General features: G+C 43.7%; 1 protein-coding gene across 1 annotated transcript in view; it reads right to left on the minus strand.

Annotated features, from left to right (window-relative positions):
* bcl11aa (BCL11 transcription factor A a) overlaps positions 1 to 16767 on the minus strand; it is a 61637-nt gene that overhangs the window by 43795 nt on the left and 1075 nt on the right. Inside the window, exon 2 of the mRNA XM_023970068.1 lies at positions 12817 to 13212. Within this exon, the coding sequence (XP_023825836.1) occupies positions 12817 to 13212 (396 nt within the window). The remainder of the gene's footprint in view (positions 1 to 12816; positions 13213 to 16767) is intronic.

The raw sequence follows: 16767 nt of genomic DNA on the forward strand, positions 1-16767 counted from the left end.
TCCCACCCTGGGTTCCCAAAAGTCAACTGTAGAAATATAAGAAGGGACTGGGAGCCGGAAGATCTGGGGCGGAGTCTGCGTGGAGGACCCTGTATGGGGCACACTCCTCAAAACCACCAAGCACGCTCTTGCACCATCTGTACGCTACACACACCAGCTGCTTGATGGATTTTATGTAGAAGCAGGAATATGCGCAGCCGTCTGTTGCAATAGCTGAAGTGGATCCTGGGCCCTTCTGCCTCTTCCTAATCCGTGGGTTAGTCCCTCACTCTACGTACTCCCTCTCGGTCACCGTATGAACTTGGTCATTGAGGTCAAAACCTTTTATCCTTCGAGCGTGCTGATGTCGCTTAACACCAGTTCCGGTTCTAGATTCAATAAGGGTTCATCGAGAGCAGGTGTTATCTATATAGGCATCCCCACCATGCCCAGTATATTGCTTGGATCAAATGAATTGATATGATTACACAAGCCCGTCATGTGTTGGTATATTTAGGTGTGGTGGTGGTTGTCTGGTTTGGACGTATTGGTTATGATGTTAGTAATGTGCAATACAGTACATGTAGAGGTCAGGCATTGTTGCGGTTTTGTGTGTGTGTGTGTGGGTGGTGTTGTGTGTGTGTGTGTGTGTGTGTGTGTGTGTGGTGTGTGTGTGTGTGTGGTGTGTGTGTGTGTGTGTGTGTGTGTGTGTGTGTGTGTGTGGTGTTGTGTGTGTTGTGGGTTGTGTGTGTGTGGTTGTGGGGGCCATTATGAAGGCATAGCTATTGAACATGTATGAAGGACACACAGTTTTATATGAAATTGATCTGGACTACAAGACAGCCTGGCCAGCCTGAGAAATTAACCCGCAGGTCTAGAGAGACAGAGTAAGTATGCATAGAAATATAGGCACACACCACACACAACACACAACACACACACACACACACACACACACACACACACACACACACCACACACACCACACATAACCATTTTTCGCGTGCCCTTGGCTGGGGGGGGGGGGAGAAGAGCAAGAGACAGAAGAGGAAGCAAGACATCTGCCTGGCTCCTTTTATCTGGTTCATATAGAGTCAATGAGATAAGCAGACCATATCCAGCTGCTATCGCATTGGTGCCTATGGGAGAGCTACCCCTTAAGCAGAAAAATGTTTTCTATGGTAATTGGCCTGAGTAAGACATCTTCATTTATCCACCATCTTTGGAAGCTTTATGACCCTATCAGTGGAGGCTCCTCAGAGGAGGAAGGGGAGGACCATCCTCGCCAGTGAATTACATAAAAATAAAAATTGTGAAACATTAAAAAGTTATCATTTTTAGAAAGAAATATACAAAATATATTCACGTCACCAAATAATTGATTAGAACAAACTGTTTTGCAAATAAGGTGTACAGTATCCTCAACAGCACTCTGTAGAGTAGCACCATGGGGTAGCCGGAGGACAGAGCTTCTGTCCTCCTCTGGATACATTGACTTCAATACAAAACCTAGGAGGCCCATGGTTCTCTCCCCATTCCATAGACAACTTCCGGAGGACGTCCTGCCACCTATCAGAGCTCTTGCAGCATGAACTGACATGTTGTCCACCCAATCAAAGGATCAGAAAATGAATCTARTACTGAAAGCGTAAGCTACAACTAGCTAGCACTGCAGTACATAAAATGTGATGAGTAGATGACTCAAAGAGAGAGAAAAACAATAGTTGAACAGTTTAGAACAAATTAATTTCTTAAAAAATGAAGGAGAAGCAAGAGAAAGAGCTAGCTATATTTTGTTATATATTTTTTCCCTTTCACCTATGCTGTTATAGAAATAAGGCCATGCTCAAAAGAAAACAGCACCAACTGCCACTGGACTCTATAGTGTCTAGCTGTACCACCCAACTATCACACACTGTACAAAGATAAAGAACTCCTGCTGCTCCTGCTGCCTTCCACATGCACGGCCATGTGGAGCTAACACACACACATCCTCCCAGCTCCTCTCCAACTACCTCCTGTTTCATTTTCAACACAACCCTGCAAAATGGCCCAAAAAACGCCAGACTTATTTCACTGGCATTTCTCCGTTGCTTTTTTCCTCTCCCTGATAAGTCCTGATCTCTTTAATTTTCTCTGCCTCCTTCCCTCTCTCTCTCTTTCTTTTAATTCACCAGCTAAGCACCCTCAGGTCAGCTGCATTATCAGAAATGAGCTTTCATTTTCCTTTTTGGCATTTTTGTTGTTTTTCTTTCCCCTACTCCGTTAAGGCGAGATGACAGAGGCCCTGGCTGCAAGGCCAGCTAACCGGTCTGAACTGGTTCTGGGCATAGAAGAGTGGTGGGGGGGAGCATAGAGGAGCAGTGCCGTTCCCTTTGGCCAAAAGGGAACCTGGAAGCATTTGATGTGTAGTCAGGTACAGTCAGGGAAAAGGAGGGAGGGAGAAAAAGAAGAGGTAGAAGGAATAAGAGAAAGAAAGAAATAGAGTGTGAAAGGAGAAGCAAGTGAGAACAAGAGAGAGTGAAAGAAAGGAGAGCGAGAGAAAGGACTAGAGGGGAGAGCAAGCAGCCCTAGCCCCAGCACACAGTCTATGACACCCGTCTCATCAAACAGTTGGCTCTCTGCCAAGTTCATCTGTTAATGGACAACCAGCATCAGACCTCACCCATAGTCCCTCCCCCTCTCTCCCTATCTCCCCCCTCTCTCAGTGTGTGCATTTGGAGGGGGGGGCACTCCTTGCCCAAAGCCCTTCTATTAGTCTCTGTCTGCTGTGCCTACCCAGTGGCCTCTAGAGACCCCTTTCCTTGCTTCACTATAGGGGCAGAATTGGGGCTGCATGGGGGCTTCCATGGGGCCCACACAACCACTCTCTCCCTCTATTGGCCCCTTCGCTCTCTCTTTTACTCTTGGCTTATCTAATATAGATTTGTGTTGGACCAGGATGTCTTGAACTATGGCACAGGTGTCCCCTCCCTCTCTTCTAACCAGTCAACTTTACCATACGAGAGAGACCGTTGTTTGTGCTAGCACACAGCGTGTTGAGACATATTCGCCTTGGCAAAGAACGGCCAGGAAGAATGAACCAAAGAAAGAAAGGAGGTAGAGAGAGAAAAGAGGTGGAGACAGGTTTAAGATGTATTTCAGTTCTTACAGGCAATGCGAGAGAAAAGTGGCTTTTCTTTTCACGTCCTTTTTGTCAGGCAAGCATTCAAGGCATTACAGATTATTTTCATGCTTCAACATTCAGCCAGGTATTAAATACATGATGCTTTAGACTTTGAAACACGCTGGGAGAATATACTGGCGTGTGTCTGTTTATTTTCCCTACGAGGCTCCAAATCTTATATACAGTGGTGACGGACACTACATCTGGAACTGGGGATAGGCAGCACATTTAAAGTGGAGCGGTGTGGCAGGGAAGGGATGGGTCGCCAAATATGAATTCTCTCTCCGTTTTTCCCTTCTTTTTCTCTCCCCCTTTTCTCTCTCTCTCCTCTATCATTCTCACCCCTCTTCTATTCCCGCTCGACCACACACTGCTGTCCCTCTCCTCTACTACCACCTCATTATCACATTCCCTTACACACACACACACACACACACACACCCACACCACCCATACACCCCTAAAACCCTTCCGACATTTCACTGTTTCTTTACCCATTTTGAAATAATAAATTATCCATTAGATTTCATCATATCTTACCGAGGCAATTACATCAAGAAAATGATAGCGCGTGTGGGATCAATTATGCATGCCCTTGGCCAAAGACCAGAGACAGGGAAGTGAAAGAGGGCAGATCCACTACCGAGCACATACACACACACACACAGCACACACACACAGCACACACACACAGCACACACACACAAATAAAAAGACGGTGGATCTCACAGATCCCCCATCAGTTAATCTTACTGCCTAAAACGTTAATGCACTTAATAATTTATTTGTGTTTTGGATACAGTTTCCCAGATGAATATTAACAACTTTGAAGTGAGCTAGCAAGCCAGGGGTAGGCTTCGAGAGTGTGTGTGTGGTGTGGTGTGTGTGTTTGTGTGTGTGTGTGTGTGTGTGTGTGTGTGTGTGTGTGTGTGTGTGTGTGTGTGTGTGTGTGTGTGTGTGTGTGTGTGTGTGTGTGTGTGTGTGTGTGTGTGTGTGTGTGTGTGTGTGTGTGTTGCAGGGCTAAAAGAGACCTCAGGAAACAGGCCTTCAACATCCCACTGGAGACAAGAACCCCACCATACCCAGGCAGACACACTACTTCTACCCCTCCCTCTCTCCCTTCAATGTGTCCATTAGACCGTCGTTCACATCGTTCCTCATTTCTCCCCGATTAAGAATTCTGTTTCATCACAATGTGTACACAAACTGGAATGAAGGAAGAGGAAAACCAAGAAGAGAAAAAAACAGTAAGGAACCAAAAGGGAAAAAGATGACCCCTTGTTCTTGTTTTGTTTGTTGTTGGTTGTTTTCATCTTTTTTTCCATTCTTTTGCTTAAATGTCTCGGCTCATTATTATCCACAAATGTATTTATTTGATTGACTTTTTCTCTTCTTTCTTGTCCTAATTCTGCCCTCTCTCTCTCTCTCTCTCTCTCTCTCTCTCTCTCCTCTCTCTCTCTCTCTCTCTCTCCTTCTCCCCCTCTGTCTCCACTTTTTCAGCCACCCACTGGGGAGGGAAAGCAGCTATGTTGGCATGCCTCTGTATCATCAAATCAAATGTTATGTGTGTGTGTGTGTGTGTGGTGTGTGTGTGTGTGTGTGTGTGTGTGTGTGTGTGTGTGTGTGTGTGTGTGTGTGTGTGTGTGGTGTGGTGTGTGTTGTGTGTGTGTGTGGTGTGTGGTGTGGTGTGTGTGTGTGTTGTGCAGTGTGTCTGGGGCAAATCAAGAGTCTGTTTTTCAGACCATCTTTGCATGTGGGACTAACCACATCCCAGTGCTGAACAGTAGAGGCTGGTGGGAGGAGCTATAGGAGGACAGGCTCATTGTAATGCCTGGAATGGAGTAAATAGAATGGAGGTTTATATGTCTGATGTGTTTGATACCATTCCATTCATTACATTCCAGCCATTATAATGAGCCTGTCCTCCTATAGCTCCTCCACCAGCCTCCTCTGGTGCTGATGATGCAATTCATTTTCCCTTCTTCCCATTTTCCCATGTTAAGAGAGAACTCACTTAGCAAGACAAATCGCTCTCTTCAAAATGGACACGCATTCAAATCAGAGCAAGGGTGGAGAGGAGGAGAGGAGGGGGGTTAACATCTGTTTCTTCAAGGAGAGGAGAGAGAACGAGAGAGGGCGAGAGGGGTAAAGAGAGAGAAGAGAGAGAGAGAGAGAGAGGGACTGAAAATGAGGGAGGGGAAGAGGAGTGACAGGCATGCCAACACCATTACACTACAAGTTCCTGAAACACACACAGTTTGGTATAGGTTCAGTGTGTGTATTTGTGTTTGTGTGTGTTTATGTGTGTGAGTGTGTGTGTGTTTGAGTGTGTGCGTGCGTGCGTGTGTGGGTGTGTGGGTGTTTGTGATTGTGTGTGTTTATGTGTGTGAGTGTGTGTGTGTGTGTGTGTGGTGTGTGTTTGAGTGTGTGAGTGTGTGTGTGTGTGTGTTTGAGTGTGTGTGTGTGTGTGTGTGTGTGTGTGTTGTGTGTTGTGGTGTGTGTGTGTGTGTGGTGTGTGTGGTGTGTGTGTGTGTGTGTGGTGTGTGTGTGTGTGTGTGTGTTGTGTTTGCTGTGTATGCGTGTGTGTGTGTTTGCGTGTGTGTGCGTGTGTGTGTGTGTTTGCGTGTGTGTATGTGTTTGCGTGTGTTTGCGTGCGTGCGTGCATGCGTGCGTGCGTGCGTGTGTGTGTGTGTGTGTGTGCTGTATGAAAACCCATGCAGTAATGAGGGAGAGGCGAGTCATCATGTAAATTAAATAGTCCAATCTCCCAGTGAACTCTCAATCTTCACACGCAAAACGCCGCTTTCATTTACATCAGTAATTTAGGCCAAACCCCCCCGACAGAAAAACACTACAACCATACAAGTTATTTACACCCTGAGTTCCTTACCTCTAACACACTACCCACCGATCCTGCAAATGTACATCACACACACACACACACAACACACACACACACACACACACACACACACACACACACACACACACACAACCACACACCACACACACACACACACACACACACACACACACAAACACACACACACACACACACACACACAACACACCAATATATATATGCACCCCTCCACATATAAGGTCTGACAGGCCGTGCTGATGTGTTCAGAATGCTCATGGTATTAGGCCAATCAAAATGCAAAACAATTGGCAATTACTGAGAGGACTAATGGTCATTAGAATTTACAACTAGGTATGAACTAAAGTCTACCCACACCTGCATATTCATAAAGCAATTTGGCTTTGAAGATTAAAGAAGTGCTTAAAATTCAAATGAGCCTGAGCAGATTATATCAGTAAGATTCAGTCAGGGGGTAGGGGTTTTGTCTGTGTGTGTGTGTGTGTGTGTGTGTGTGTGTGTGTGGTGTGTGTGTGTGTTGTGTGTGTGTGTGTGTGGTGGTGTGTGTGTGTGTTGTGTGTGTGTGTGTGTGTGTGTGTGTGTGTGTGTGTGTGTGTGTGTGTGTGTGTGTGTGACATGCGTGCGTGCATGTGTGTGTGCTTGTAGACACGCATCTTTTCATGTAAGTGCAATTTTCTTAGAGTGTGTTAACAATGGACAGTAAAGTGTATTCATCTATTGCAGTGGCATGACGACAAACAACGGAATAATTAGTATTGCTAAACAGACAACACACACACACACACACACACACACACACACCTGGCTGAAGAGACTATGATAAAGGGCAAGCACACACTAGTGTATAAATTCATACCAGTTTAAACCAAAAGGTAAAACCCAATATTATCCTAACAAAAATCCACCAGTACAAGTTAATAAGAAAGAGGATCAGGCTTTGTGATCAGGCTTTGTGATGTAACTGGGTGGGAAATCCGTTGGAGATCGTCTTGTGGTGTGTTTGGGCAGTTCTTCTCTGGTCACTAAAAATAGTGCCATTAATCGATTGTCAGAGATAGGCCAGTAGTTGTGACAGTAGTCTTGCCAGGGGTGATGGGTGAGAGGGCATTATCCTGGTGGGACTGCACCTTGTCCTTCCTTAAAGATAGAAGCAGACAGCAACACACTACTGACATCTGACAGGAATTATGCTTACAGAACACACACAAATACAGAAACGCAGGCAGATTGTCACACATCAACCCTACATACACAAGTGTGTGTGTGTGTTTCCCTGCAGCACAATGATGTTCTTCTGTGGTAGTAAAGCCAAATGACGACATGAACCCCAGTCAGGAGCCAGCCCTCCACAACCACACACACACACACACACACACACACACACACACACACACACAACACACACACACACACACACACACACACACACACACACACACACACACACACACACACACCACACACACACACCACACACAACACACACACACACTGCCCACCACACTCAGTGCCAACTCTGCCCTGGCACAGTCTGCCAGGGGATGTCCTACGGCTACATTGCCAACTCAACACCCTTTCATGTTCAACCGCGCCCCGATGGGGCTCAAACGCGCACATCACACACACACACACACACACACACTGGTAGAACAATACACACAAGCATACACAACTAAGAGAACACAAACACATATACACATGTCAAGCTCACATACAGAGAGTGTATACATAAACTCACACATATGCAAATATACTGAATTGAGCCGGCCTCTTCGACTTTGCATATAAAACAGCAGTGTGTAATTCACTGGGATATATAAATAAGCTTTGTAGTGTATAAACAGTTTTATAGACAAGCTTTGCACAACTTCTGACATCATTAGAGAGCTAGGCTAGGACCAAACTGTCATGGGCTGATGTAGTGGATACACACACACACCACACATGGTATCAAAACGAGGCATCAAAAAACAGTAGCTTTCTGTTTTCTACAATTCAGAAAAGTAAACATAAATCAATCACTGACAAAGAAAAAACAAACATAAGCTTTTAACAATATTCCGCCATAGTGCCGGAGTTGACAACTCCAATACAAAATCAGATAATAACATATGTCACTGTATCGATTTGGTTAATGATATCAAATAGGCTTCAATCCATATCCCACTACCTTATGTAACTAAACGAGATCCAAACCAAAGGTGGGGCAATGGTTTGTCTGTGCCACATAGGGCAAAGGACAAATCATCAATCAATCAACAAAAAATCTACTGTAGATCTGTCATTTTAATATCAGTCCAAATCAACCAACGTGAAAATATGTCTAAAATGTGTYATAAAATGTCAATAATAACACAGAGACCATCGCCATGGCATCAAAATATGCCATGCAGAACAAGCCATTCAATCCAGGGTCCTTTAACCTTCTAATGTAATGGAAGTTAAAAGACAGAACGATTCTCATTGTTTTGCTTATGCCATGGTAAGTTCAATGTGTATCTCCAGCCAAAGTGTATAGAAGACGTTTTCCTTGGCCGATCATCCACTCTCTCAACGTTACAACTGCTCTATTCGAGGTGCGATAAATGACCTTCCACACACCTCCTTCAACCCAATCCTTACAGAGGGGCCGAGGAAAGACAAGCAGAGAAACGCGCCTGCTAGACCAGCATAAGAGCATGTTTCCACTCACCCTCCCAGCAAAACCAAATGACTCTTTGATGATCCCTGGTGTCGTGACAGACAGTGGCGTATGAAGTGGTGGGGGATTTAGACAGCGAGAGACGACGGGGTAATGGTAGGGAGATTCTGATGCTTTGTTCTCACACAGACACACACACTCACTCACTAGTTCAGCATGGCGTTTTGGCATCAGAGACTGCAGCTGGCTCGTATGCACACACACACACACACACACACACACACACACACACACACACACACACACACACACACACACACACACACACACACACACAGACAGACACGCCCACATGACACATGCACTCACACAATGTAATTGATTCCATACCGATTGGGTGCCCCCGATTTGCATTGACTTTTAACACTATTGCAAAGATAGTGAAGTGGAGAGAGAGATAGATAGAAAGAGAGGCATAGAAATGGATAAGCAAAAGAGAGAACAAGGGAGAAAAAGCATCAAATATGATTAAAAATGATATAGAGAAAGTGTTTGAGAGAGAAAAAGAGTGGGAGAGAGAGAGCGCTGAAATTTAAGCAAAAAATAAAGGTGCATTTAATAAACACTAGCAATGCTAGCGGTGCGGGCTAATCGCCTGATCTGCCACACCGCAACAGCAATCATGTCATAGCCCAGCTTTAGCTTAGCCGTAGCATCAACAGCACAACATATGCAGAGACTCCAGACCATATAGTGTACATTGGAATATACAGAGCCAGAGAAAGTCATAGGGACAGAGATATCTTCGTAACAACAAGGCTCAAGTGCTTTGTATACCATATTGTGATGGGGTTAGTGGAAGAATAATTTATTTCAGTGTTGCACAATCAATCATGCTTTTTTACAATGACATTACACATGGCACAATCAGTTTTAGTGCTGTGTTGGTACTCACAGAACACACAGTGTAGCATTAATTAATAGACTAAAGAGCGTAAGAGATCCCAACCTAATGTGGTTGTAGTAAAATCAAGGACAACAATCCATATGGCACACACACACTCCCCGACAGGTACTGCCTTCTGTCTTTTCAAACAGAGCTGTTTGATATGGAAATAAGGGTATTACACCACAAGAGCAATGCTCCATATTTTCCTAAGGTACATACCAATGACAAACTCCCCACTACCACACTTACCAATGCAATAATACACAGTAATAAATATTCATGGTGCAGAAACAATACAAAAACAACTCTATAGCTGTAAAAATCTGTTACTGATATTGCATTGTGTAAAACAAAGAATTACAAAAATGACTGTTAAAAATTACAATAAAAATGGATTAATATAATAATAGTTATAATATTATTTTTAATATAAAACATAAATAATTCACACCTAATGATTCCAAAACATAACATTAATTTATACTACCATTGACCCCATCAGACGTGTCTCACCCATTACATTATGATGTAAATAATAACCCAGTTTAGCTGCTGGCTGAGACCGTGTGTGTGTGTGTGGTGTGTGTGTGTGTGTGTGTGTGTGTGTGTGGTGTGGTGTGTGTGTGTGTGGTGTGTGTGTGTGTGTGTGTGTGTGTGTGTGTGTGTGTGTGTGTGTGTGTGTGTGTGTGTGTGTGTGTGTGTGTGTGTGTGTGTGTGTGTGTGTGTGTGTGTGTTTAAATGGTGGTGATCATTTGTGCTGAAATTGCAGCAACATCTTATCTTAAAAACAAAACGGCTAAGCTGACACACACACACAAGAGTCGAGACACGACCCTGATTAGCATTGCCGATCCGTTAAGATTGAACTAAAGAAGACAATGAGCTAGGGAACCAGGTAAGACCGACACACGCGCACACACACACACTGCACACACACACTCATACAAAACACACACACACACACACACAGTGTGGTTCACCTTACACTACATTTCTCAGCACACCGTACCACCGAAATGGGCCTGTCTGGAATCTATTCCATACCAAAATCCAGAAGCCAATCACGAAACCAATATTAAAGGATCAAAGGTCAGATCAAAATTATTGTTGATGAGGATGATCCAGGACAGACTCATTGCCTAAAACCTGGATATCTAGCCTGATGAGAAGAGATGGAATAAAACAGAGACACAGTCACTACCTTGCATTTCTATACAATACACACACTTGCACACTCAAACACAAACATATAAGACAGGCCAGATGAAAACTGTAAAATAATATCCCGAGGAACTGTAATGATGGCCACCTTGAAATCCACCCTTTAACTCTCTATATTCCCAGCATTTCTGCCGTTGTTTACAAGCAGAGTGATTAACAGTCTTGTTTTGTTGCTCGCATCCATCCTACTAGTTCATCTTTTCCCAGGCCTTATTTAGTGCTGCCAGTCAACCACTGAAAGAGAACCCTGATTGAAATAGACAGAAAAACTACACTATAACAAATAATTAGTGGCGTTAAGATGCTTTAAATAAACGACTCTTCCTCGGCGAGCCATCATAACCGAGTGTACACTCCTCCGCTGTTATACTGCACAGAGTGAAAAAGAAAGAAAGACTAAGGGAGAAAGAGGAGGAGAGAGAGAGGTGGGAAAGAAATGGCAGAGAGAGTAAGAGAGAGTTAGAGAAATGAGAAGGAAACAAGAGAGTAAGAAAGGAAATAGAGAAATAGAGAAATAGAGAGGGTAAGAATATGCAGGCCTTTGTTTACTGGTGTAAGATGTGGTGGGGAGAGACCACAGTGAGATCGGGAGACATCTGCTAGAGCCACATGAGAGAACTACAGCAGCATTTCTCACAGAGCCCCCAGACACACACCGTGCAAGCGGCACACACCGATAGAGTTACAGACACACACTCCAGATGAGAGCCTCACAACAGGACACACAAACGGAAGCATCCACACACACACATGGAATGACACACACTATAAAGCTGTAGCCTATATGGGGAAACTGGAACACACATCCTGAAAAGGCATGAACACATATCCCAGAGAAACCGTGGACACACACACACACAGACAAAAACACATACATCACAGAATTTGTGTATGCCCTCTTACAGGCATATACACACTGCACAACCGTGTAATTATATAAAACTCTCTAAACCACTCCCTCCAACACACAGTGTCACAAACACACACACACATTGACCCATGTGCCAAACCTTTGTTTCCCTGCATGGTGGGTGGGTTGAGTCCGCAGCATTGCCAGCCAGTGCACCCACCCTGTGCCCCAATTTAGGCCATTGCAAAATGGCCACTAAGTCAAGGTTACCAGTGTCACTTTGCCATTGGGCTATATTTGATTACCGTGGAAAACCAACCTTCCCCCCATCCTCTCTCTGTCAAACTCAATGGATCTGAGGTCAACTGCTGTGCCAAGTTAACTGTTTCCCCTCTGCAGGCTGACACACAGACACACACACACAAACACACACACAAACACACACACACACACACACACATGTAGCCGTAAAGACACATACACATATATTCACACACACCGCTAGAGATCAGTAGCACTATGACGCATATGTGTCTCTAATTAAGAACACCAGCCAGCAAGAACAAGGCGATCTGAGACAGGGAGGAGATAATAATCCATAAATCAAGTCATAATGTTTTTATTTTATCCTATTCTTTTGGGCTTCCCTGTGATGTTTCACAGTTGTGGTTAGCCGGAATAGACCCCGCCCCTAGCCTATCAGTCCTAGCCAATCAGATGGATCACTTAAACGAGGACCCAATCTGAGCCAATCATGGCAGTCACATTCACACTAGGTCTCTTAGGACTGCAAATCCTACAGGGAGAGGGAACATTTCTGCCCAATATATGGCCTCTGCAGTACCCCGTCTATGCTTACACACACTACACAACACCCCCCGCCTCCCCAACATAAACACACAAGCCCACACGGGCTATACATATTCAAACACGTCACTGCATATAATAGTGGTTTATGACACACTTCAAAACTTAAACATGCCCCCTTGCACGGCTACCCTTATGACGCACACATGTTTCTGCACGTTCACTCAAGTTCACCTACGCCAACAGAGATACTGTATATCAATTTGAAACACAGCTCCTATTGTTAATTTAACGACAACATGTTGTGGGGAACGGTGGTTACCTGGGATGTGTTCCTGCTTGGGGCAGATCCCTCTGGGCAACGAGAAGCGGTCGTCATCGGCCCCCGGCGTGGCTTGGACGCCCACCTCCACGGGGCGCGTGCGGAGTGAGGCCAGGAAGGGCGAGGGAGTGAGGGCCAGGCCTGGTGACGGGGAGGGGGGCTTGTCTAGGCCCCTGGCCAGACAGGGGGGTCCATGACATCTCTTCCTCTTGTGCTCAATGAAGAGCAAGATGTCCCCCAGGGGGAAGGTGGCCTGGCACTGACCACAGGTCAACAGGTCATGCTCCGTCTCCACGGCAACCCGCAGTGTGCCCGTGCCATTCTCTGAACGGTCGGAGCGTTGCGAGCAGCGTTCCGACGAGAGCTCCTCCGAGACGATGGCAGACAGGGGCTCGGCTGTAAGCAGGAACGAGGGAGGGAGGGAGGGAGAAGGGAAATTAGAGGCGTAATGTTCAATTGAGCAGTATCAACAACAGTGCAGAACAATGATCACATGCTTTGGCTTGCTCTCTCTCACCATTCTGCCAAAACTAGTAGTAGTCATCAGACTACACCCCCAGTAGTAGTAGTAGTAGTAGTAGTAGTAGCAGTAGCAGTAGCAGTAGCAGTAGCAGTAATGCCTGGGCGGTGTTGCAGCGAAAAGTGTGTGTCTAACTTTTGGTGTGACTGGCATTTGACAGACAGCTCCACTTATCAACCTGTCAATTTCATACTATGACAACTTCTACTTTTACATCCATTGAAATTAACATAACAACGACTAAGAAAGGCATCTAATCAAAGGCAGGCTTTATAATGGATGTGAAATATTATTTGGGGTTGTAGGGTATGACAAATAAAGCCTTAGTTTGATAGATAACAACTTGGTATAATGTAATGACTTGTTTAATAGACTGGTAGTAATCAGAAGCGTAGTAGCAGAGAGACAGTTGGATACTTCAAAATCAAAAGGAAAAATGTTTMATGCTTTTTCAAATATCGTTTTAAAAATGTGTTTTTCATATTCAAAAGAGTATTTGTAGGTGCAGAAGAATTACAATGTGTGATAGAATAATAGTTCATATAGGATAAAGCTTGTTTCTCTCAATTCATTATGGGGGAAATTACAAATGTTTCCAACATATGTGTGCGCAGAAAAGACAAGCAGCCTGAGTGTTTCGAAATAAAAAACTCTCCTGGACTCTTTGCATGTGTGACTTACAGTTCCTATATAACCACTTTTACAGCCGGAAATCAGCCTTAAGGAACCGTTCAAGTAAATTACTCGCCGTGGAAGCCGGGATTAACGCTTGACTCGTTTGAAAGTTGCCTTTTGTCACACGGGGAGTGTGAGTCTTGTTATACACGGACAGACGACGAGCTGTGTAAATGGGAGATATTTCACCACAAAGGGAGGTTAGACAGGAGTCTACTATTACTACTAAGTAGCCTACTACTGAGCGGCCCGTCGTGTTTGAAATCTGTCGCTCTGAGGTGAGAGTAGCTTTCTTTTTAGCTTCCTAATGGTTAAGCATCTTGACCTTCTTTACTAAGCTGCCAATTTCACATTTTAATGAACTTAAAACCACTGAGAATCAAAAAATAGATTTCAATTTGTAGTGGCTGATGATTGGTAGGGATGTTTGATAAAATAGATAGGATCCTGTGAACTGAGGTTACATTTATTTCCGCCCAACCTAGAGCCAGATAGATAAATAGATAGAGGAGAGAGTGTGTTGTATGAGACAGAGAGAGAGAGAGAGAGAGAGAGAGAGAGAGAGAGAGAGAGAGAGAGAGAGAGAGAGAGAGAGGGCGGAATGTGGGTTGGCTCCCACCGCGCGCAAGGAAATATCATTTGAACGAGCAATCCTACACGACATCTGCGAGCGAACAGGGACATAGAGATAACATTGCGCGGTTACTACCCTTAATTTAACGTCAGGTCTACCACCAGAACAGCCGAGGTTATACAACAGCCCTAGGCATTAAATTCACTGGATAAAATCTAATGAAAGCAGACTAAGCCCTCACCTTAAACTTGAACTGAGAGTAGATTTTATAGAGTTGCATAACGCATTGTTGGTTTTAATTACAAAGGGATAAACACCTATTTTAATGATATTATTTGATTGCATATTTTTCTGCAGAGGCCTATGCAAAGTATTTAGCGCCATATTGTGCCGTCTACATTGAACTGCTTTAAATGGAATTGAAGGAGACGAGAAACCTGGACATATGTACATATTCAAAACATTAACTGAATAATATCATTTCCACGAATACATGTCCGGCTCCTAAACCAATGTGCTGCAATCAATATCAGATAAAAACGAAACTATAGGCTGCATCAGAGTACACTGAGATACATTACATTTTAGGCCTATTCCTATAATGTGTGGGATAAACATGATTTGTCACTAATTCAATTCGGCGTGGCAAATCAATAAAAAGAAGAAAACTGTCGTGGAACAATTATTTTCTAACAGGCTATAACCACGCTATGTAAGGCAGCACTACACAGTAATTCATGCATTTGAAAGTGATTTCATTCTGCATGCTATTAAAACAACTGTAATTTCTGCACAATGTGAACAAAAACCATGTGTGTTGTTTGATGCACAGCCCATAGGAAAGAAAGGTGGCAAACATTAGTAACATATCTCTTCTCCCACTTCTGTAAATTCCATTCCATTTCAGGGGTTTGATTAGCCTACCATTAACACTATTGATACCTTCCTTATCGGCAGGAAATATGGACAACTAATAGCAATTTTTGTCCTAATACAAAATATGTGCTMAAAAAAAACATTCAAACCTTAATTTAAAGCCATCATGGGTCTATCTTTTATTCATATGGACAAGTTTTGTGATGCATTTTCACATTAAATACATCTATTTTTTTATTGTAAAATATGATATTTTCGACGATTTCAAATCAAATAAAAAGGGTCTGAAGATTTTTTTATGGAGATTTTTGCGTTTAGGTAGTTTGACAAATTATAGGACTACAGAATGTTAACATTTGTATTGAAAAGTGTTCAACTTCCATACCCCTGTAGAAAAAAACTGTATTCGAAACTGGAGAGAAAAGAGGAGGGGAAACGTGCCGTTTAAAATCCCCTTATGCATTTCCCTGCATTCTAAACATATCCTCATATATGTAGATTGAGGTGGCGGTGAAATTGATCAGGTTCAAGTTCACATCCAGTTTCTGATCGTTGTCTGCCTCCTAGCGACGAGATTCCGACACGAACAAAAGCCTGCCGATGCAGCTGGGCAGTATGCCCTGGCTACACTGAGACCCAGAGATATGGCTAAAGCCGCTCGACTTCATGCGGAAACCTAATAATGCCACATGATACGATACAATGTTACAACAACGTGGATCTAGGGCATGTTATCGCATATAACACCATTCGAGCGCTACTGAATGGACGATTGTAGGACAAATACACGGTGTGGCAACAACGGGTATTGGACTGGCTACCTTAGTGATTCCTCTTGTTACAAACGCATATTTAGCTAACTGCCTGCAGCTTGTAACATCGTAAACATGCTGGTTATGTATGCAAACTAAATCAACCATATCAAAATAAATGTGTGCTAAGCAGAGTTTTCCATATAGCCTAGTTAAACATAACAATGTATTATTATTCAACATTTTCTTTACATTGTAATTACAGTAAAAGTAACATTTCATTGTTATTCTTGTTTTGGCTTACCTTAGGGTAATGAACTGCATGATAAACTAAAATAAATACCAATGCTCCAAATGTGGGTTGCTAAAAAGTAGGAAGAAAAATAGGCTACAGAAAAGAAAATGCGTTGGTCCTGTTGCTCTTTACGAAAGCACCCTCTTTTACTAGGCTACTCGAGACAGCATGAAGCATATGCTTCCCGCCACTATATGAGGACACCTTGCAGAATCAATGTAAACACTACAATCCGTTCGATAAGGATATAAGACAAGCA

The sequence above is a fragment of the Salvelinus sp. IW2-2015 genome, linkage group LG25 (assembly GCF_002910315.2).
Source record: "Salvelinus sp. IW2-2015 linkage group LG25, ASM291031v2, whole genome shotgun sequence".
In the NCBI taxonomy this organism is placed as follows: Eukaryota; Metazoa; Chordata; class Actinopteri; order Salmoniformes; family Salmonidae; genus Salvelinus; species Salvelinus sp. IW2-2015.